The sequence below is a fragment of the Anabrus simplex genome, chromosome 6 (assembly GCF_040414725.1).
Source record: "Anabrus simplex isolate iqAnaSimp1 chromosome 6, ASM4041472v1, whole genome shotgun sequence".
Lineage (NCBI taxonomy): Eukaryota > Metazoa > Arthropoda > Insecta > Orthoptera > Tettigoniidae > Anabrus > Anabrus simplex.
Genome location: NC_090270.1, coordinates 202,802,967 through 202,826,901, shown reverse-complemented (window position 1 = coordinate 202,826,901; position 23,935 = coordinate 202,802,967). Strand labels below are relative to the sequence as shown.

Here is a 23,935-nt window from a genome sequence, read left to right as displayed (position 1 = left end):
GAAGAGGGAAGCAGGGAGAGCGAGTGAGACAGGCATGGGGAAAGAGAGAGACAGCGCTATTGCTCCAAATCGAGGAGTGGGGGCTGCACTCTGGTCAACCAAGCGCAGTCGTCTTTTGCACCGTGCACAGTGCATGCACCAAGCGCATGCACTCTGAGAGGCCCTGATCTATGCCATCACTGTCAAAATCCACATCAGACTCAATCTCCTCTAAAAGTGTAAGATTTCCTTCGCACACATCTTACGTTCGTACGTGGCAGCCATCATTCAAACACAATGTTTACAACTGTGACAAAAGAAAAACATTTTCCTGCACAACTACTCGCAGAAAAAATATAAATTAATTAATTTAAAGTGTGATGAATAGATGGCAGAAGCATGTAACACAGTTATAAGACAGATCAAGTATATTCAACCACAGCACTGGTGGTGGAAAGTCCGGCTCGAGTATACTTGATTGCAACACTGGTGGACCATTTCAGGCAGCTTGAGTATACTCGATCGCAGCAGTGAAGAGGTTAAACCCCAAAAAATAATAATGCAGGTACTGAAATCCTTGCATATCCACCCCATTCGACAATCATGCATCCTGTAACCTTCATTTGTTACATATAAACCAAACCAAACCCCATGGCACAACAGCCCTTGAAGGGCCTTGGCCTACCAAGCGACCGCTGCTCAGCCCGAAGGCCTGCAGATTACGAGGTGTCGTGGTCAGCACAACGAATCCTCTCGGCCGCTATTCTTGGCTTTCTAGACTGGGGCCGCTATCTCACCGTCAGCTAGCTCCTCAATTCCAATCACGTAGGCTGAGTGGACCTCGAGCCAGCACTCAGGTCTAGGTAAAAATCCCTGACCTGGCCGGGAATCGAACCCAGGGCCTCCAGGTAAGAAGCAGGAACGCTACCCCTACACCACGGGGCCGGCATTTGTTACATATACAAAAGAAAATATAAAGGTCCAATAACAATGCCTTGAGGATTTCTCCTCTTAATGATTACAGAATCACGTAATGCTTCACCTACTCCAATTCTCAAAGTTCCACATTATGCTGAAGCACAGATGCAAGGTAGGAGACAAATCCAATCTAAGATGCTAATAGAGTTTTGGTCATTACAATTAAAAATTGCAGATATTTGCCACTATTAAAATTGCTATTTTATTGCTGTACTATAATATTTTACTTCAATCCTCACTGATCTGCATTTAGGGCTGTAACTCAGCTGGCAAATTCCCTAACAGTTGTTTACCAAGTATTTTCTGAAATAATTTCTAAGAACTTGGAAATTTATCCAAGATCTCCATTGGTAAATTGTTCCAGTCCCTAAATCCTACTCCTATAAACAAATATTTGCCCGAACATCTCTTGAATTAAAACTTTATCTTCATATTGTGATCTTTCCTACTTTTAAAAACACCACTCAAACTTCTTCATCTACCATCATTCAATGCCATTTCTCTACTGAAAGCTCGGAACATTTTAATTACGGACACTAGAGTTTAGGCCTTAATTACTAATGAACCGATAGGCCTATTGCAAAATGAGACATACAAATATTTTCCTTGTTTAATTCTGCATTAGAGTGTTTAAGACAAATTGTTTTTGAAGTTCATTAATTATTTTTTATTTGTGGTTGTAGTAAATATTGTCCAGGTTTTGGCTTCTTCTATAGGAACTGCTCACTTACACATATATAAATGGAAAACTACTTATCTGATGGTTATAAAATATTTATATGTTGTAACCACATGAATTCCTAGTGTAATAAGTAAGTTACAATTTTTTTCAACCATTTCAAAGAAAGTTCTTATTTTTCTACAGCAACTTTTTCTCACAGACAATGGACAATGGGAAACCTGGGCTTGTTTGGAGCACTCAATCGTGGTTGTCAGAAACTAAAACTACTGTAACCATACAGTGCGATACTGAATTTATGAAGAGTAATATTGATGGGAAGTTGTGTGCTTGCTGGACCATGTGATTAACAGCAGGCATCGTGGTGAAACTGCGTACATCGTTACTGTGTTCAGGAGTAAACACAGCTTTTTGTTTACTTTTAACCTTCGATTGTATTCCTTCGTACAAATTCCACTTTCCATCACCTTTCCTTGTAAGGACTTTGGGTGTTCAATTACAGGTTTAGAAATAGTTTACTTCCTAATTTAGAAATGTCACACTGTACCATTTTTACAAGGGTTATTTACATTATTTACACATTTTTACAATATTTAATTCTGTCAATATTCTTAGTCTGAAAAAAAAATCACTATGTTCTGAAGAATCAAAACCGCTATCATTCATGATGATTATGACTAGCTCGAAATGAGGGACATTTTCAGACACTCCATCTTTCTCCCAGTGGTAGTCTTCCATTTTTTAAGCGTGTTTATTCTTTTTTACATTGTTTCCAGAGTCTCAAAAGCATAGAAACTGACATATCAGTAAAATCCCCCATATACTGGTATTCCAACAGTTTTAGACAGAGGCTTTTAACTGTGGGCAATGCCTTATTCATGTAAAAATTGTGTTTATTTCCTTGCATTTTTGCCAAAGTAATATCAAGTTGGATTTTTGAATGCCCTGGCTTCAAATACGTATTCCTTTTTGACCTGGATGATGCATTTCTATCATTCTCCTTTGAAGTGGCTGCTATTCTCTTCACTGATGATGATAATTCAAGACAATCTGCTACTTTCTGGTACACAGGAACTCCTACATTTCCTCTCACTTTGAAAGAAACAAATAGCACTCAATACCAATGCAAGTTCACAGAGGAATCTTGAAGTGATGTGACTTACATACAGAACACAGGCATACCGAAAACAACATATGGACAAATCAAGGTCACTGGCATTACATTTCTCACCTGTCTAGGGCGAGTGTACGCAGCAACCCTGCACCCAGTTTCACAGCCCCGCCTGCTGTTAACTGAAACTAAGAAACAATGTTAGGTTTTGGTCCACCCAATCGAACCTAACATTATTTCTTAGTTTCAACTGTATCAATACGGATCTATATGATGAAGTTTTTACATTGTACTGCTGTTAATTGCATGGTCCAGCACACACACACAACTTCCCATCAATATTGCTCTTCATAAGTTCAGTTCACACTGTACGGTTACAGCAGCTGTAGTTTCTAAGAACCACAACTGAGTGCTTCAAAACAAACCAAAGTTTCCTGTTGAGCATTTATCCTGGGCAGAGAAAAAACTGCTTTAGAAAAATGACAAGAACTTTTTTGGGATGGATGAAAAAAATTATAACTTGATTATTACACTATGAATACATGTGGCTATAACATATAAATATTTCATCATCATCATCAGACAAGTGGTTTCCCATGTATATGTTTTTAAGTGAGCAGTTCCTAGAGAAGAAGCCAAAAACCTCGACAATATTTACTACACAAATAAAAATTTATTAATGAACTTCAAAACAACTTGTCTTATGAGTTCTAATGCAGAATTAAACAAGTAAAATATTGGTATAACTCATTTTAAAATAAGCCTGTCAGTCCATTTGTAATTAACGCCTAAACTCGAGTGTCCATAATAAAAAATCCGACAATAGTCAAGCAGCTTGTCTCCTTTCTCCTAAGTCTTCCCAGTCCAAATTTCTGCAACATTTTCATTACGCTACTCTTTTATTGGAAAACACCCAGAACAAATCAAGCTACTTTTCTTTGCAATTTTTCCAGTTCTCAAATCAAGTAATCCTGGTGAGGGTCCCACACACTGGAACCATACTATAATTATGGTCTAACCATAGACTTTTTCTTGTTTTTTGCTACTTGCTTAACGTTGTACTGACACAGATATATCTTATGGCGACAACGGGATAGGAAAAGCCTAGGAATGGGAAAGAAGCGACCGTGGTCTTCATTAAGGTACAACCCCAGCATTTGCCTGGTGTGAAAATGGGGAAAAAATGGAAAACCACCTTCAGGGCTGCCGACAGTGGGATTCAAACCCACTATCTCCCGGATGCAAGCTTACAGCTGCGCGGCCCTAACCGCATGGCCAACTCACCTGGTACAAGCGGCTTAAATGCCCTCGTAACCATATGAAGAGATCTGTGACCTTTATTTACAATCCTGTTCATGTGGTTACTCCAAGGAAGATCTTTCCTTTTATTAACACACACGTGCTTACTCTATCAAAGCAGTAAATAAAACTAAGAAGACTCTTCCTATTTGTGAAACTCACAACCTGACTTTTCATCCTGCTTATCATCACATCACTGCCTGCTGCCCATGTGACAACATTGTCAAAGTATAGAACTAATCACTGATAAAGCAGAATCATGGTGTTCCTCCTATAGTGTTACTAATCACAGGTAACATAGACTCGTGGTGTTCTTCGCATGGAGGAACTAATCACAGATAATGTAGACCCATGGTATGTCACACATAATGGCACCACTCACAGGTAACACAGAACCATGATGTTCCTCACATAAGGGCACTACTAACAAGCAACGCAGACCCATGGTGTTCATCACTTAGTGGGCCTAATCACGGGCGCCAGTATTCCCGTGGTGTTCCTCATGCAGTAGAACTAATCATAGGCCATGTATACGCATGGCGTTGCTCACAAAGTGGTACTAATCACAGGCAATGTATACTCATGGTGTTTTTCATATAATGGTACTAATCATAGGCAATGTAGACACATGGTGTATCACACATTATGGTACCACATACGGGTAACACAGACCCGTGGTGTTCTTCACATAAAGGCACTACTCACAGACAACACAGACCCATGGTGGTCTACACATAGTGGTACTAATCACGGGCAATGCACAATCCTGTGGTGTTCCTCGTGTAGATATACTAATTGCGGGCAACGCAGACCCATGGTGCTCCTCATATAATGGTACTACTCATAGGTAACACAGACCCGTTCTGAATACAGAAGAAGCAACACAATTCAGCGCAGCGCACGGCGGCTCCCCCCGTATGAACACCAGTTCGTGATGCTGCGCAGCCCCCTCCCCCCTGCCTCGGTGGAATGCACAAAACGGTACTAATCACAGGCAACACACAGACCCATCGTGTTGCTCACATAATGGTATTAATAGCAAGTAACATCGACCCATGGTGTTCCTCACTTAATGGTATTAATCACAAGTAATCCAATTTCATCACCTCTTGATCTCCCCTTTTAGTCACCTCTTATGATAGGCAGGAGATACCGTGGGTGTATTCTTCGTCTGCGCCCCCCACCCACAGGGCGTCGTACACATAAAAAGCCTTATCTCTGATTCCAGTTCTTTACTCGTATCAAGAAAACATAAAGGAAGAACTCTCCTCTTGATGTCCCCCTGTGGGTGGGGGCGGTAGAATAACACCCATGGTATCCCCTGCCTGTCGTAAGAGGCGACTAAAAGGGGCCTCACGGGCTCTGAACTTTGGAGCGTGGGTTGGCGGCCATGGGGCCCTCAGCTGAGTTCTGGCATTGCTTCCAATTACTAGTGCCAAGCTCCTCACTTTCATCTATCCTATCAGACATCCCTTGGTCAACTCCTGTTCTTTTCCGACCAACGCTACTAGGTTTGCGAGGGCTAGGGAGTTTTTAATTTTCATGCACTTTGTGGCCCTTGCCTTCCTTTGGCCGATACCTTCATTTTTCGAAGAGTCAGATCCCTTCCATTTTTCCCTCTGATTAGTGTTATATAGAGGATGGTTGCCCAGTTGTACGTCCTCTTAAAACAATAATCACCACCACCACTCACCATCTCCTCCTGATGATCACAGGATCAGATAATGCTTCACCTACTCCAATTCTCCTAGTTCTATTTTCTAGAAACATAGCTATCCATTCAGTCACTCTTTTGTCTAGTTCAACTGCACTAATTTTTGTCAATAGTCTCCCATAATCTACCCTACTAAACACTTTAGATAGGTCAATTGTGATACAGTCCTTTTGACCTCCAAAATATACATTTTTTTGCTTTATCTTGCTGGAATCCTACAGGTTGAGCTCCAGTGGAATAACTTTTCCTAAACCCAAACCACCTTCTATCAAAATAATTAGTCAATTTGCAGACATATCTAATATTATCAGAAATAATGCTTTCCCAAATATTACATACAACATATGTTGAGTTAACTGGCCTGTAATTATCTGCTGTATATTAATCAACATTTCCTATATACTCACTTGCTAAAGCAACTCTCCATTCCTTTGGGATAAACAGTGATTAAGTAAGTCCTTCAGGTATGGTACTGTATCACAAACCATTGCCTTTAATAATTCCCCAGAAATCTCTTCAATTTCAGCTGCTTTTCTAGTTTTCAAATGTTTTATCTTATTGTAAATGTCTTTGTTATTGTAAGTAAATGTCAATACTTGGTTAGAATTAGTCACCTCCTCTTCTACCTGAACATTATCCTTGTAACCAACAACCTCTACATACTGCTGATCGAATACTTCTGTCCTCACATATATACTCAGCTTGTTCATTAATGGTTCCTGGAATGCCCTTTTTGGAATGTGTTTCTGCCTTAAAGTACCTATAAATACCCTTCCATTTAGTATCTATAAATACCGTTCCATTTTTCAATAAAACTTGTATGACTGTCAATTATGCTTGTTATATTTAGATGAAATCTTTGTTAGATTCAATTTCTTAGTAAGTTCCTTAAATTTCTCCTTACTACCACAACCATTTCTAACTCTCTTTCGAACCTGCACTTTCTTAGTCTCTCTACTTCATCACCATCATCATCCAGCAAGCCGGGCAGGATATTTTTGAATGATATGCCTCCATTTATTACGGTCTTGATACGCTGCTTCTCTCTGTAGGGCATTCCATGTTTCTCCTGTCTTCTCTAGGACTTCTTTTATCTGGCCTAACCACCTTTATCTAGGGCGTCCAATAGGTCTTCGTCATAGAACAATCTTTTCATAATACTTCCTTGGAGTTTGAGTCGCCTGCATCCGCTTAACGTGTCCTAGCCACTTCAACCTTGCAACGCTCAGTTTTTCTTCCATGGTCAGGCTGACATGCAGGTCTCTTTGTATCTGATCATTCCTCCTCCTGTCCTTCTTTGTTTTCTGTACAGCTGATCGAAGGAACTTCATTTCACAAGCTTGCAGTTGACTTACTTCTCTTTTATTTATATAATATAGCAGGTCTTTACCATTTCTTATCACCTTTGAAGGTACATACCTGTTTTCACATTCCTCAACAATTGCAATAAACCCATCCCACAGACTGTTAACATTTTTATTTACCATTTTCCATCGATCATAATTACTTTTTAAATCTCCCACATGCCTGTCTTATCAGCCATATGGTACAGCCTAATAGTCCTAATTTTACAATCTTCCTTTCTATCGCATTTATTTTTTAATTATGACAAAAACAGCTCCGTGATCACTTACACCATCTATTACTTCAATTTCTCTATAGAGCTCATCTGGTTTTACCGCGAGAATATTATTTCCTCTAGTTGGTTCCATCACTTTCTGATTCAGTTGTCTTTCCCAGATTAACTTATTTGCCATTTGTTGATCATGCTTCCAGATGCACATTCATATCTTATGCAAGGTTCTATATCGCTCTATACTGTTACATGTATCAGTCTCGATACCTGTAACATATATAAACCATTATGAAATACTGTACATACTTTGTTTTCAGTTTGAAATCAAAATGTTCACAAAGTCATAGAGTTTCAAATATATAGAGTCTTGTAATTTGTTATTAGCACAGCAATAACTTAACCCCACATACTCTTCTGTTTGTGTGTCATCTCAGTGACTTTAAGAAGCTTTACTGTTATGGAAAGAAGCTGAAATTCACTGTACTTTCTTTTATTTTCTTTAAAAAATACCTACATACCTCCTCCTCCCCGCTCCCCCTCTCTCAATCAAGAGGGAGGCTATTTACTTACCCATCTCCAAGTATTCTGGAAACAAGCCCCGAGGACCCCAATCCAGCAGCGTGTAATCTTTAGCCCATTGAGTGTAGCTCACTGCCTTTTCTTCCTCCTTGCCTACTCCAGCCTTCACTCGCAGGGTATTAAACCACTTGTACAAAAACCTGAAGAGTAGAAACAATCAAATTGACATTCTTTCCTATCAGTAAATAAGCTGTATTTTGTAATGAAGAGGAACAACTAAGCATCAAGTAAAGTTGTACAGAGAGACAGGAACATGTAAAAGAGCACATAACAGGGTAAATACAAAGACAGGTTAGTTCTTCAAAATACTGGGTTTGATGAAAGAGAGTTCATCTATTTAGAGATAGCAGTGTATGAAGATGTGGACATTGTTCTGGTCCTTTAGTGTTTTCATCATGTTTTGTCTTTTTCTCCTCTTCCTACTGCTCCCTCCTCTTACGCTGACCTGTAATTGTATTTACTCTATTATGAGTTCCTTTCAAGTTCGTATCATTCTATATATGACAAGTTGTGTGTTGTGTAAATTAAGGTTTGTTCAGCTGTTTAATAATACCTTCGAAACTACATAGGGTGAAAGAGTTGAAAGACAGCTTAAAAGGCAGGGAGAGGACACCTCTGTGGGTTAATTGTATTTCCCAATTTATTTGTTTTTCTTAAAAGACATATTTTCCTCCTTCAATCAAAAATTGAGTTATCTCCAATGCTGCAAAATATATCATCCCCCGTAAGCCAAAATTGAGATTTTGAGTTGAGCGCACAGTGTATTTGCATTTTGCTAAAACCATGAATACCATTTTTATCTGTTAATAAGTAATTACAAGTTATTGAAGCTGATGCCTGCCTGTGGTGCCCCTGCATAGGTATTTGGAATGGAAATCCAATACTGAACTGAATGTCAGCATTCCAGAAGTATTTTCAGTCTGTGTTATAATTTCCTAATGGAAGTGTGAGATTTGTTACATGTGAAATGCTAAAAAACTGATGTGGCACATTCATGTAATTGCATTCAATATTTTTTTGGTATGAATTATCAGAAGACATGACAGTGCCATATTCATGGTTTGATTGTAATAGTTATGCATGTTAAAATAGCAGCTGAGGCTTCCACAGCTATGTCTGTTAAATGTAACACAGAACATGAATGCTTAAAGGATGCTCAAAAACCATTCCAAAGATTGATATGCATTTCATTTGTTGATTGCTTTATGGAAGTCAAAGCCTCTATCTCTGTTCTACAAAACAGATTTCAAAGAACCATTCCATGAAGCAAATCAAAGGGGAAAATGGCTGACACTGAATACCATGAGCATTTATAAAACCATATAATGGGAAATTGTCAGTATCTGCTTCAAAATACAAAGATCTCTGAACCATTTGTGATAAACCAATGATTCCATGTGAGCATCATCCATATTACAGAGGATTAAAAAGTGGTGATGATGCTCATGATGCCCTGCCTGAACCAGACAACAATGAAGTAGAGGATGAATTGCTTTGATTTGGAGCATTATTTGTTCTTGTGATTTATGCAGAAATACCAATGTGTTATTTTGATTGTTTCAAGATTTAATGTTCATCATTTTAAAGAAAAATTAGAATACCAAAGTCATGAAGATAACAAAACCCGAAGAGTTAGTGATGTTTATTGAGCAATATTTGTGTTTTTTAATATTAACACATTGATGTTTTATACAATATAAGGTATAGTTCCTAAACAAAAAGTATCAAAAACAAACACACTTCACGTAATGTATCTTGATAAACAATGGTTGTTATATGCCAAAAACATGATTGTGACAAACAAATCAATTATATGGGGTACAGAGATGATTAAGTGAATTGACTTTCACAGCTATTATTTTAAATACTAATGTCACCCTCGACAGCAAGAAGACCACGCTAGTTTGAAATACTGAATTTTGTGACTTCAAAACTTGAAATATTTTTTTTCTCAAAACTAGTACAATACACCTTTGTTGTTAAGGGGGAGGATATATTTGTAAATATCCACGTGTGCCACTTACAACATCCCACTCTGCTGAATATTTGTTGCTCATCCTTCATGTTTTACATCTGCTTTTAATCATAATTTAAAAACCATGGAAGATATCTGCATGAAATTTTGCACTCTAGAGTAATTTATACGAACAACTTTCCCTAGGTTCTTTTCTCTCATAGAAGTAATTTAATTTTTTTTAATAATTAGCTGTGTAAAAAATTTGAAAAATTAATATGAAAGGTAGTGGTTAAGAAAAAAAAATGTGTTTTCTAATAATAATGTTATTGGTTTTATGTCCCACTAACTACTTTTATGGTTTTCAGAGATGCCAAGGTGCCAGACTTTAGTCCTGTAGGAGTTATTTTATGTACCAGTAAATCTACTGGCACAAGGCTGACATATTTGAGCACTCTCAAATACCACAGACTAAGCCAGTATCAAACCTGCCAAGTTGGGGTCAGAAGGCCAGCACCTCAATCGTCTGAGCTACTCAGTCCAGCAAATGAAAAAAATGTGCTTTCTGAAGGAATACGTGTTGATATAAAACTTCAAACCTTTTAGAAAAAGAATCATGAAATATTCAATAAATAGAATTATTTGTAAAGGAAAACCTATTTAGGTGCAAAAAATGACAATGCAAATTTTATAAGAAACTCCGCTGTTGGTATAGGAGCAATAAATGTCACTGAACAGTTCAAAATACAGTAGAAGTCCGTTATAGCGAGAATTCATAACAGCGAAAAATTTACTCGCTATAACGGATTGTCGTTATATCCAATTTTTGTATAAAAGTTGGAAAACCCTTTATGAACTTTAAAATCGGTATGAAACGGCAATCAGTTTGTTTAAAACTTGTGTTTCCGCAGATGATATCCACACTACGGCTTACTTGTTTGTTATTTTTCGTAATCCGATACTACGTGAAAGTGTATGTTTAATTGCATTCTGAAAAAAATATAGTATCGTATTTCTCCGAATTCAAGATGAACCCCACTTTTTCCTTCAAAAAAATTTAAAACAGGCTCAAAAAGAAGTTTGTAAAATCATATGAATGCCTTGTTGTACAGTAGGCCTACGCATTTTTAGACTATTTTTAGACGCCGAACTTTGACTTTCGTCACGCCGTATTTCTTTATTCTTTTGCGGCTGCACAATTATTCTTTATTTCCACAGGTTTAAGGACCATTAACTTAACATTGGCATCATAATACCGAAGAGAACTCGTTGAAAATTTTCCGCCAATACCTATTCCATGCGTCTCTACAATACAATGATCCATCAGGAAATTATTCTTGCTGTCTATAAAACTGTTACGCAGCGTCAGATATAACCGGTTACCGCTACACACACGTCTCGTTTGTCGGGTATGGCCAAATTCAGCGGCTAGCGATGTATAGGCCTAATCGCAAATGTTGAAAGTCAACGGACGAGTTTATTTTGCCACGGTATGGCCATTCCGCCCTTGCGTTTTTCGTGCACATACCTCACAATTTCATCTTGGCATTGAAGCCAGGACCCTCTGAACCGAAGGCCTCAATGCTGACCATTCAGCCAAGGAGCCAGATGCAGATCTGTACACATTAAGGATACATGACAGAGACTCCATATGATAATTGTTCTTTCAGCTATACTTCACTCACAATTATAAATGAACTACTTGTAACAGAAACCCTTTGCTTCTCCATATCTTCAAGAATATTTCATCAGTGTAATAAATGCCATTACTTACGGAATAACCATTTCCAAGATACTGTTCAGTGCCTGCTTTCCAACCATGATGATGGCTAGTTGTATGCAGAGCTCCATAAGGCAGCCTCCAGGTGCACACTATGAACACATGTCATGCATAATAAAGCAAAGCAGTTACAGCTCTCGCTGCTCAAAAAGAAACATGTATGACAGGTAAATTAGTCCAAATAAAAAGGTTCAGATTAGGTAATATAAACATTACCTCTAAGAAGTAGACAAAACAGTAAAAAAAATAAATGCAAAGAAAATTATCTACTGTATACATAATGTAAAAATATATTAGGAAAGCTCGTTGCAATGTTGCAAGACATCACAGGTGCATACAGAGACAACGTTAAGTCACTGCAGTTAAACTATGGGTCATCTTTTCCAAGAGGAGCTTCACTATCCTGCAGTATGTCAGTAATTTTGCACATCACGGCATATCCAGGATTCCCACTCAGCACTTTTCCCAGCTTAGTCTTTACAGAAATAGCTACATTGCCTCTTATCTTCCCTATGTTGCATTTTAAATCTTGCATAAGTTCCAAATACCCATATAACTCTAAACCACTGGTCTCCAAAATGATTTTTGTTTTCAAGTTGCTTTACGTTGCACCGACACAGATAGGTCTTACGGCGATTATGGGACAGCAAAGGGCTAGGAGTGGGAAGGAAGCGTCCATGGCGTCCATGGCCTTATTTAAGGTACAGCCAAAGCATTTGCCTGGTTTGAAAATGGAAAACCACGGAAACCATCTTCAGGGCTGCCGACAGTGAGATTCGAACCCACTATCTCCCAAATACTGGATACTGACCACACTTAAGCAGCTGCAGCTATTGAGTTCAGTGAATGATTAATTACTTTTGTAATCTCTCTGTAATTTGGCTTAATGTTGGACATATTTCCAAACATACTGTTAGAAAATGCTCTTTGAACAATTTTTATGGATGAGGCATCCCTAGTATCAAACAATGAAACATTTTACACAGCTTTGTAATTCTTGCATAATTCTGCTGCCTTGAGCCGTGTACCCCACCGTTTAAGTACAGGTTGAGGTGGAAAAAAGCAGCAAATGTGCATGTTCTTTATATTTGCCACCCTCAATGGAGCTTTGAGGAATATTTTCTTGACATCTGAAATTAAACTGTCAACATCAGGCAAATTCTGTTGCATTTCCTTAGCTGGTCTGTGCAAGCCATGTATAAGGTATGTTGGGTTCATAGTTTTTCCAGCTTTCGTGGCAATGTCAAAAATACATCAGCAGGATGATCAGCAAAGAGTCCCAACAACAACACTGATAACATATCTCCCAGAAGCATCTATACTCTCATCAATAAACACCTAAATCTTATTGTCACCTACACTACTTCCAATTCCTTCCGGTGCAGTCTGATAACAGGAAGGTACTTTTACCACAGCATTGCTTCATCTGGAACCATATGTGTCGTATACTTCAACATAAAGTATCTGAAATGTTCACTGTTCACTTTATTGAGAGGAATGTTGGCAGCTACCATCATCTCGTAGAGGTCTTTTGAAAACTCAAACTTTGGATGATGAAGCTTCAGTTACACTGAATAAAAGTACATGCTTATTTTGTTGAGCAGACAGCCGAATTATGCTCCTTTTGTGTTTAGCGTTGTCACTATACGAGGACGGTTTGAAAAGTTCTTGGAATCACCGCTAGATGTCAGTGCTAGAGCAACGAGGTTCCCGCGCAATAATCACACATCCTTTGTGAGTGAACACGTGGCGCGTCAGTGCTCTAGCTGCAGGAGTGTGATAGTGATGACTCTTTGTTGTTGTTCCCGTGTAGTGATTTGTGACAATGGAAAAAACTGAGATTCGAGCAGTGATTAAATACTTTGTAAAGAAAGGTATGAAAGCAAAGGAAATTCATGCCGACTTTCAGAACACACTGGGGGACTCTGCTCCTTCATTTTCAACTGTTGCCAAGTGGACCAGCGAGTTTAAATTTGGTCAGGAGAGCTTGGATGATGATCTGCGTAGTGGACGGCCAAAAAGTGTTACGACCCCAGAATTTATCGCAAAATTGCATAAAATGGTCATGGAGGATCGTCGACTGAAAGTGAGGGAGATTGCTGAAGCTGTAGGGATGTCTTCTGAATGGGTATATTATATTTTAACCAAAGAATTGGGTATGAAAAAATTATCCGCAAGATGGGTGCCATGGCTCTTGACATTGGACAATAAACGCACCAGACTGGAAATGTCCGAACAAAGTCTGGCCCGTTTTCAGTGCAACCAACAAGATTTTTTGTGCCGGTTTGTGACTACAGATGAAACTTGCGTCCACTACTATACCCCAGAGACGATACAGCAGTCAAAGCAGTGGAAACATGCTGATTCACAACCACCAAAGAAAGCAAAGGCAGTGCGTTCGGCCGGAAAGGTCATGGCCTCAGTTATCTGGGATGCAAATGGCATTCTGCTGATAGATTATCTTCCTACTGGCCAAACAATTACGGGGCAATACTATGCAAACCTCCTAGACCAACTACAGGAAAAGATACGCGAAACAAGGCCTGGTTTGGCAAGGAAAAAGGTCATCTTTCATCAGGACAACGCTCCGCCGCACACAAGTGTTATTGCCATGGCAAAACTTCATGAACTGGGGTACGAATTGTTGCCACATCCACCTTATTTATCTGATTTGGCACCATCAGACTTTCATCTATTCCCCAAGCTGAAAATTTTCCTCGGTGGACGGAGATTTTCTACAAGGGAAGAACTGACAGCCGAATTGGAGAGGTATTTTGCAAGCCTGGAGGAATCTCATTTTCGAGATGAGATCAAGGCATTGGAACATCGCTGGACCAAATGCATTAGTCTACAGGGAGACTATGTTGAAAAATAAAAGCAGTTCCACCGAGGTAAGATAATTCTAGTACATTCTGAGAACTTTTCAAAGCACCAAGACAATGTATTGCTTATATGTTTACATTACATTGTACTTTATAAATATAATTTATACACAAGGTTATATATAAAGGATCAAACTTAATAGAGCTTCCCTGAGAAAGTAACATCTGTAGGATGTTTGTTTTGGGAAGGAATAAACAAGTATAAATCAAGATATATACAGTTATCTATCTGCATGTGACTTGATCTGTACGATATTTGGGTATCTAGACATATTGCACCTTGGGAAGAAGAGGACCACAAGTGCAAAAATAATACTTCTGAGATAACTGCAATGTAACATACATACATACATACATCATTATTACAGACCGTTATGCCTTTCACGTGCCTTTGCTGGCAAGATGTAGTGTTTACAGTGCACTATGTCTTCTGGTATAGGCTAGAGCAATTTTGTTACTTTCATTGATCTGTCTCAGCTTTATCCTTGGCTTTGACAAAATGAAAGTGACTGAGGTATGAGTGATGCTAGTAATGCCATTCCTTCTGCAGCCAGTCCCTGCTATGAATGGTGCGAAAATATTGCTCATAGGGTCGGTTGGTGCATGCATTTCAGTGGGCTTGGCAGACTGATATGTAATAGCAACTTCTGGCTCGGTGAGGAAAGCAACGGGAAACTACCTCACTCCTCATTTCCCTAGTACGCCTCTTCAGTGATGCCCAGGCCATCTATGACAGCTGATGGCGGAGCTGTTGAGGATCCAACCAGCCTTCGGGCTGAGGACTCAACATACATACATACATGCCTTTCACTGTTCAGTCTGAAAGCCTCTGTGAATTTACTAAACGTCGCCACAATCCTCTATTTGCTACTAGTGCTGTGATCTCATTTAGTTCTATACCTCTTATCTTTAGATTGTTAGAAACTGAGTCTAACCATCGTCATCTTGGTCTCCCTCTACTTCTCTTAGTCTCCATAATAGAGTCCATTATTCTCCTAGGTAACCTATCTTCCTACATTTGGCTCACATGACCACACCACCAAAGCCGGTTTATGCATATAGCTTCATCCATAGAGTTCATTCCTAACTTAGCCTTTATCTCCTTATTCCAAATACCCTCCTGCCATTGTTCCCACCTGTTTGTACCAGCAATCATTCTCGCCGATTTCATGTCTATTACTTCTAACTTACGAATAAGATATCCTGAGTCCACCCAGTTTTCGCTCCCATTAAGCAAAATTGGTCTGAAAATAGACCGATGTAAAGATAGTTTTGTCTGGGAGCTGACTTCCTTCTTACAGAATACTGTTGATCACAACTGCGAGCTCACTGCATTAGCTTTACTGCACCCTGATTCAATCTCACTCACTATATTACCATTCTGGAAGAACACACATCCTAAATACTTGAAATTATCTACCTGTTCCAGTTTTGTATCACCAATCTGACATTAGATTCTGTTGAATTTCTGTCCGGCTCCACAGCTAAATGGTTAGCATGCTGTCCTTTGGTCACAGGGGTCCCGGGTTTGATTCCCGCTAGGGTCGGGAATTTTAACCATAATTGGTTAATTTTTACTGACACGGGGGCTGGGTGTATGTGTCGTCTTCATCGTCGTTTCATCCTCATCACGACGTGCAGGTCGCCTACGGGAGTCAAATCAAAAGACCTGCATCTGCTGATCCGAACTTGTCCTCGGACACTCCCGGCACTAAAAGCCATACGCCATTTCAATTTTTTCTCACCTACTGACATCAATTAGGCTTCGAAAGGCCAATTTTCAGACCATACTCACTGCACTTATTTTTCAAGTTCCAAGATATCAGACTGCAGGCTTTCGGGACAATCTGCCATTAAGACCAAGTCGTCAGCATAGGCCAGACTGCTTAGTACATTTCCACCTAACTGAATCCCTCCCTGCCACTTTATACCTTTCAGCAGATGATCCATGTAAACTACGAACAACAAAGGTGAAAGATCACAGCCTTGTCTAACCCCTGTAAATACCCTGAACTAAGAATTCATTCTACCATTAATTCTCACTGCAGCCAGGTGTCAGCATAAATGCCTTTGATTGATTTTAATAATCAACCATTAATCCCATAGTCCCCCAGTATGGTGAACATCTTTTCCCTCGGTACCCTGTCTAAACATATAAAATATTTTTAAACTATTAAAAACTGAATTTTCTAGACCTTATAAAATCTTACATTGCAATTATTTCACAAGTATAATTTTGCACTTGCGGCCCTCTTCTTCCCAAGGTATGATATGCCTTCTGATGTAATAGTACCCGGCAAACACATGACCACAATGGCTGTATTTATGCGTGTGCAAGAGAAAAAAATGTACAAACTGCGAAGTCAACCCAATCAGTAGGACTTCAGAAGTTGTGTAACTTCAGTAGTAAAAATGTTGAGTGGCTATCTGATCATTTTATTGAACCAAACATGAGGGCCGATGACCTAGCTGGTAGGCCCATTTAAACAAACAAACAAACAAACAAACAACTAAGACATGAAATAGGGGTCTTTCTACGTATGTACAGGCATCTCTCACTTTATGGAGTTAAATATTTCTATGAAATTACTGCATAACATGGAATTGTATAAACTGAGTTATAATTATAGTATTGGTTCAGATGTGCTTTGGTGTTTCTACAGAAATAAAAAAATGAATATTTTTCAACTGAAAGCAAAATAAATTTTTATGAATGAACAAAATGTATAAACTAAACACACACTTTCTAACGAAACAATGGAGATGAAGGTGCATTTTGTCATGAAGTACTGCGTAAAGATAGCAGGGTTAAATAACGTTTGTAAAATAGAGACCACCTCCCTTTTATAAATGACCTGGCATCTTTTGAGTTATGTATTTCACGGAGCAAGCACAAGTGAACAATGTGGTCATGGTATAATTTTAAAAAGTTTTTCGACTATACCAAAAAAAAAAAAAAAATCTAGTTTCCTGATTTTTATTTTGGATTTCATTTTTTCAGCACATAATGTGACAGAAAAATTTCTACCAGTTGCATTTTTTTAAAATTAACTTCTAAAATTCTATTATTGTGCAAATGTACAAAGTGAGATCACGTTTATGAGGGACACCTGTGGTTGTTCTTTATTAACAGCTTTTCAACAACACTTGTTCCCATATTTGTTTCATGCTCCCTCTTCAGAGGTTGTACAGCCCTGTTTTTACTTAATTGCTGGCATTTATGACTAACCGAGAAGCTGGATGCTCTTTCAACAAGCTTATGAAAACTATCTGTTTAACCTGTCACCACTTCTGAATTATAGTAGAAGCCCCTATTTAACGTTTTTACAGGGACCTGATATTTTTAATCTTAAATGGGAGTTTACCTTAAATCAAGGTTTCGGTAGAGAGCACACCTTTTCCAGAAATCTTTGCCTATATTACCATAAATTATACTATCAAAAATATCTACTCTATACACTCTACTGCCGTTACAACTTTGTTTGGTTTGTGCTGAAGATTACTTTTGGCTTAAAGTACCCCTGCTATCTAAGCAAGAGACCTGTACTGCACTTTAACTAGCTATGTCTCAGACTGTTTTTACAACTTGCCTTACACGGCACCGGCACAGATAGGTCTTATGGCAATGATGGGATAGGAAAAGCGTAGGAGTGGGAAGGAAGCAGCTGTGGCCTTAATTAAGGTACAGCACATAATGCAATGATGCATTGCACCAGCACAGTGCAATGATGCATTTGCCTGGTGTGAAAATGGGATACCATGGAAAACCATATTCAGGGCTGCTGATAGTGGGGTTCGAACCCTCTATCTCCCAGATGCAAGCTCACAGCTGTGCGCCCTTAACCGCATGACCAACTCGCCCGGTACAGATTGTTTTTTGAAAATAAATAAATTGAATCAAATAAATAAATAAATGCCTGGGTATGCCTTAACAAATTTGTTCCTTTGCACTATCATCAGATAACAGACCTATGCTATTTGCTGAACCCAACATAATAAATGCTGAAGGCACATACATATGGAAATGTGGTTGGTAGATGATGGATCATTATCTCATACATGCACCTTCATTGTAGACTGCTACACCTTTTAGCCTTCAGTCTGCAAGCCTCTGTGAATTAATCAAGTGCTTCTATAATCCTCTATTTGTAACCATCTCTATAGCTTCTTTTACACTGACCAGCAAAATTTACAGATCACTTGAATGTTCAAATAAAAAAGCATGTTAAATTGTGAAATATTTGTTTTATTATTTAAACTGAAATGAACGACCTGCATAAGCAGAAACGTATCAGGAAGAAGAAGAAAAGACTGATGATTTTCATGAAAAAATTATCAAAGTAAATAAGGGTAGCAATAACAGACAGATAACAATTCTTACTTTTTTCATGAAAATGATCAATGTAAATTAATAAAACAAATGTTTCACATTTTAACATGCTTTTTCCTTAGAAAATTCAAGTGATCCATTCATTTTGCCAGTCAGTGTAGTTGCACACTTCTTAAAACTTTGTCTCCCTATACATCTCTCCATTGGTTAAGAAATTGTTTTCAATGTTATTAAGCACCAGCATCTTGGAAAGGTGTAGCATTTCAACCTTTGAGCCCACTGCTACACTGGGGCGAAACACTGGTAATTTCATGATTGAAAAATCCTGAAGACTTATGAGCTTAAATGTTTTTAACATTTGCAATCGATGAAATTAAATGGTTTCCTTCTAGGAAACTTATTTTTTTATATAGGCCAAAGGCAGGCATTTATACAAGTGGAGGCACATGCTTCCCCTAGTGCACCGTCATTGCACTGTTCAACATAGGAGGCATGCAGTGGTGTCTCAATGGCGCACTAACTCCAACCTCTTGGAAAGGTGTAGCATTCCAACTGATGAGCCCATTGTTACAATAGGGTGAAACGGTGGCAATTTCATGATTGAAACAGCCTAAAAACTTAAGAGCTTAAATGTTTTTATTAAGGAATATGTTTCCTGTTATTCCTGATAATGGTAAGCCAATTGTTAGCCCTTCCTTTTGACAGATTTTTGTCTGTGAATGCAAAACCGCTTTGGTTTAAGGTTATAACGTTATACATGATTTTCCACAGAAGTCGGGAAAGATACCAAACTCGCACAAAAAACAAATTCAAATTGGTATGAAACAGCAATCCGTTTGTTTAAACATGTTCATGGATGTTTTCCAAGCTGTGGCTTACTCATTGACACCTATTTTCTAATTCTAATAGTGTGAACACGCACATTAAATTTCATTCTTAAAAACTGTAATAGCATTACTCCAGAGGCTGTGGCAAACATTTCCATTTTCTTACTTCAAATGGCGTCACCTAACCTATGTTTACCGCCCATGTATTATGAAAACATATTTAATGCTAGAATAACGATAACCATTTCACTATAAATTTACATGAGAACAGCTTTTCTGACATTTAACAAGATGCGAAAGTACATAAACCTCTGAAATTAGTTATGCACACCACTGTATCTTGAGAAGGAAAAGTATTACATTCTTATTTTATTTATTTCAGTACCTAGTATAAAAATTAAGTAATCGTTTACTTCAGCCTTTATTTCTAAGGAGTTAACAACTGCTATCATTGCACTTATTGCAAAAACATGTTTTCCCGATGTTTGTTTACAGTTTACACCAGTCGGAGTTGTGAGGAGAGCTCTGGCTCGCTCAAGATCGACTTGCTCATGCGTAGCAAAGAATCAGTACGGAAGATGATCATTTGTATTCAATATAAATGTTGGAGTAGAGTCAGCGTGTATGAATATTGGTAACGGATAAAAACTAACATGCCCAAATTTGCCCGTAATAACAGATTAATCGATAAAAGGGTTCTCATTGTAACCAAAGAATACTGCACAGTTTAATAGAGAAATTTTTCAAAGAGCATAAAAACACTGTCATTAAAACGGGGTTCTCTTCTACTGTACTACAGCGGACGCAGTCGGATGTGAATCCGAGTCCGACCTCTCACTTTAGCCATAAGTGCCCACGCTCTAAATTCCTCTTCTGCCTTGAATCATCCTTAGCAAGCTTATGATGTCTTTTTCATAGGTTCTTAATGTCCCATAAACAAAACTAATCAAAATAAATATTTCAGAATTTTAACATTTCCCTAACGCCAAATGTGGGTTTTGCCCTATTGTGAATTATGTTAAATCGAATGTAAGATTGCATTGCTCTTATGGAGTAATTTTCGGGACTTGAAATTTCTTCTGTAAAATGCGGGTTTACACTAAATCGAGGTCACGCAAAATCAGGGTTATACCGTGTCAATGACGTGAAGATTATGAAGAATCACACTTTATTACTTGTTATACATGCTAGCAATAAGGCAACTATTCCGGGTGCTTGATGTTTGGAGAAAGGGAAGGCAAAGGGAGAAGAGAAGGGAGAAGAGAAGGGAGAAGTGGAGATGTTCCACTGAGGATGAGGATTAATAACAGGGAAAGAGTGGGAGAGAGGTGAATACGATCACGAGCAATAGAGTGAGATGGCGCAGCTTGGAGGATGCCGCATGTTCCAGAGGGAGGTAAGGTCAATAAGTCCTGTGCAAGCTGGTGTGTATGCATACAGATAGCGAACCTGGCCTCATAACTGTCAAAGCCAAATTTAGCCTTCAGTAGCAAAGAATTTCTCAGCAGTAAAAACTGCATACAAAAATAGCACTTAATTTGACAATTTACAAAAGTAGAAGTACTAGCAAATATTATGTTTATGCATACCACCAATTCTTCTTAGTCTGTGTACCTGTGGTCCTTACTAAGTTTCTATCTTTGAGGATTTATAAAATTATTTGTTCCATTTCTACTACTTACAAGCATGTAATATAATAAATACAATTCAAATAAGGAAGCAGTGAAATAAGACTAATAGGAACAAGATTTGCTGGATATATTATCATGATGGACAAGAACAGAATAACTAGAAGAGTATGGGTGACAACAGGTAGGACAGGAGGAAAGATGGGAACCAAGTAGGTTGTGAAACTCCGGATCAACTCAGAAGCAATGTGAAAGGAACAGAGAACTGGAGAAATAAATGTACAACCAATATACCAGAGCTAATGACAGAGAAAGGTACAGGAACAAGATAGAAAAGCACCAATGGGGAACACAAGAGAAGAGGATACTAAAAATCTCAATTGAATGGGAGAGAAGCAGAGGATCCGGGAGGAGAAGAAGGAAACCCAAATCAAGACAAAGCTACCCGTAGTCCTATTAAGGCTGTAACGAAAGAAAATGAAGACAAGGTCTTGTCTGACAGGTTTTTTTAAACTGTACATTATTTCTGATATGTCTTCTAGTAACATGCATCAGTATTGCATTATATTGAACAAAAAATGACTTGATGGAGATTCAAAACTGTCCACCTCGAAATATCGAACCAGCACCTTGACCAATATACCGCTTCTCTGAATGCAGGCCATTGACGGCTTACAACTAGTGTTTGAAAACTGAAATGCTAAAAATCATGAAAATTAAAGCCCATTCACGAAAATTTCAAAATAGTTAATGATTTTGTACCCATGTAAATTAATCTTGTGAAAGCTAAACAATATCAGTGTCCACCACACTACAGACTCCCCTTTGAAGTCAGCAATTAGAGAGTGCTCATTTATTCTATCCTGGCAACTAGGAATGCCTTCTGAGTATTATGAACATAAGTGGAATTGTTAAACAAACAAACAAACAAACAAACAAACAAACAAACAAACAAACCAACCAACCAAAAACAAATAAATACAGTATAGCGAGATCACTTACCTCCTCCTGGCGTAGGCCTAATATACGATTGTATTTTGCAGGATACCCTACAAATTTGCCCTTGAGAAAAGCTATGTAGAAAATGGAGGTGTAGTAGTTCACAAACTGGAAGAGGTAGATCTTGAGCGTGAGGCTATTATCAAACTCTGTTTGTGTGCGTAGTACTTCTAGCTCGGTTAAGTGAACAGCCAGCCAATCATAGAACTGTCCAAAACATGCAACAAGAGACAATCCCATGTTAGTATATAGTATCCAGTATATAGCATACAAGAACTTGAAAATACCACAACTGGTTTTCTTTTTTTTTTTTTTGCTAGTTGCTTTACGTCGCACCGACACAGATAGGTCTTATGATGACGATGGGACAGGAAAGAGCTAGGAGTGGGAGGGAAGCGGCCGTGGCCTTAATTAAGGTACAGCCCCAGGATTTGCCTGGTGTGAAAATGGGGAACCACGGAAAACCATTTTCAGGGCTGCCGACAGTGGGGTTCGAACCTACTATCTCCCGAATACTGGATACTGGCCGCACTTAAGCGACTGCAGTTATCGAGCTCAGTACTGGTTATCATCAAATCACTGGCAATAATTATTATCGTCATCGTCGTCATTCTTCTTCTTATTATAATTAAACATGTAAGCTTGCACTTTTACATCACTCTTGATATCATGATCATAGCCATGGGACCTCCAAAGTTAAATAAAAATTACATCAACAACCACCGCCATCATCATCATCATCATCATCATCATCATCATCATAGGCATTTTTATTTAATGCCATCTAGGCAGCCTGCAAATGTATTTCAATGTTCTGTTGTACTCTACCCAAAGGCAGAGTAAACAGATACTCTCTTCCATGAAATATAGCAGAGATTTAATGAATTTTATTGGGTAAACACTAAATATTTCACCAAAGATATTTTACATGCTAACATTGTACCGGTATGACTTAGAGTGTTGAATGGACTTCTTTGTATCCTGCAATAACCCAACTGATCTTGGGATCCAGAGGCTAACACTATCACTGATCCATAGACAAAATTATTATTATTATTATTATTATTATTATTATTATTATTATTATTATTATTAACAACAAATACATTGCAAATGGGGAGTATCCCAGCAGCAGTGCTTGCGTATAGTAGTATAACAATGAAATGGAATTAAAACAAATTACGTAACAACCAGAAATAAACCAGTTTGTTTTATATTGCAAGAAATTGTATCCAAACAAGAAATTTCATGTTAATGGCAGAAGAAGAAGAAGAAAAATACATTAAAAGAAGAAACAAAGAAATACATGACAATTAAAAATTACTTGAGTAGTCATCATCATTATTTTAATTTCCCTTTGTCCAGCTCATGCCAGGGTTTTTAGGGATAAATTTCTCCTCCTTTGTGGGTTCGAGGAGAAAAAATCTCAGAAAAAAACAGGTTCTTCTTCTCAGCACACATTCTTTAGCAACTAGGTACTTCAGAAAAATTGACTAGAAACAAGAAAACTGTCTAAAAAACTGTTTTTGAATATAACAAATACATGGGTGGAACTGATTCAAATAATATGATGTTGGTTGTATATCTGGATGAAAGGAAGACTTCGAAGTTATGGAAGAA

The 23,935-nt window shown here is 38.2% G+C and overlaps 1 protein-coding gene across 4 annotated transcripts in view; it reads right to left on the bottom strand.

Annotated features, from left to right (window-relative positions):
• Positions 1–23,935, bottom strand: part of LOC136876310 (anoctamin-1) — a 277,484-nt gene that overhangs the window by 20,935 nt on the left and 232,614 nt on the right. For all 4 annotated transcript variants that reach the window (XM_068228376.1, XM_068228377.1, XM_068228379.1 and 1 more), the window contains 3 exons: positions 22,319–22,522; positions 11,644–11,741; positions 7,907–8,055 (listed from right to left, as the gene is read on the bottom strand). In XM_068228376.1, coding sequence (XP_068084477.1) covers positions 7,907–8,055; positions 11,644–11,741; positions 22,319–22,522 — 451 coding nt within the window. The remainder of the gene's footprint in view (positions 1–7,906; positions 8,056–11,643; positions 11,742–22,318; positions 22,523–23,935) is intronic.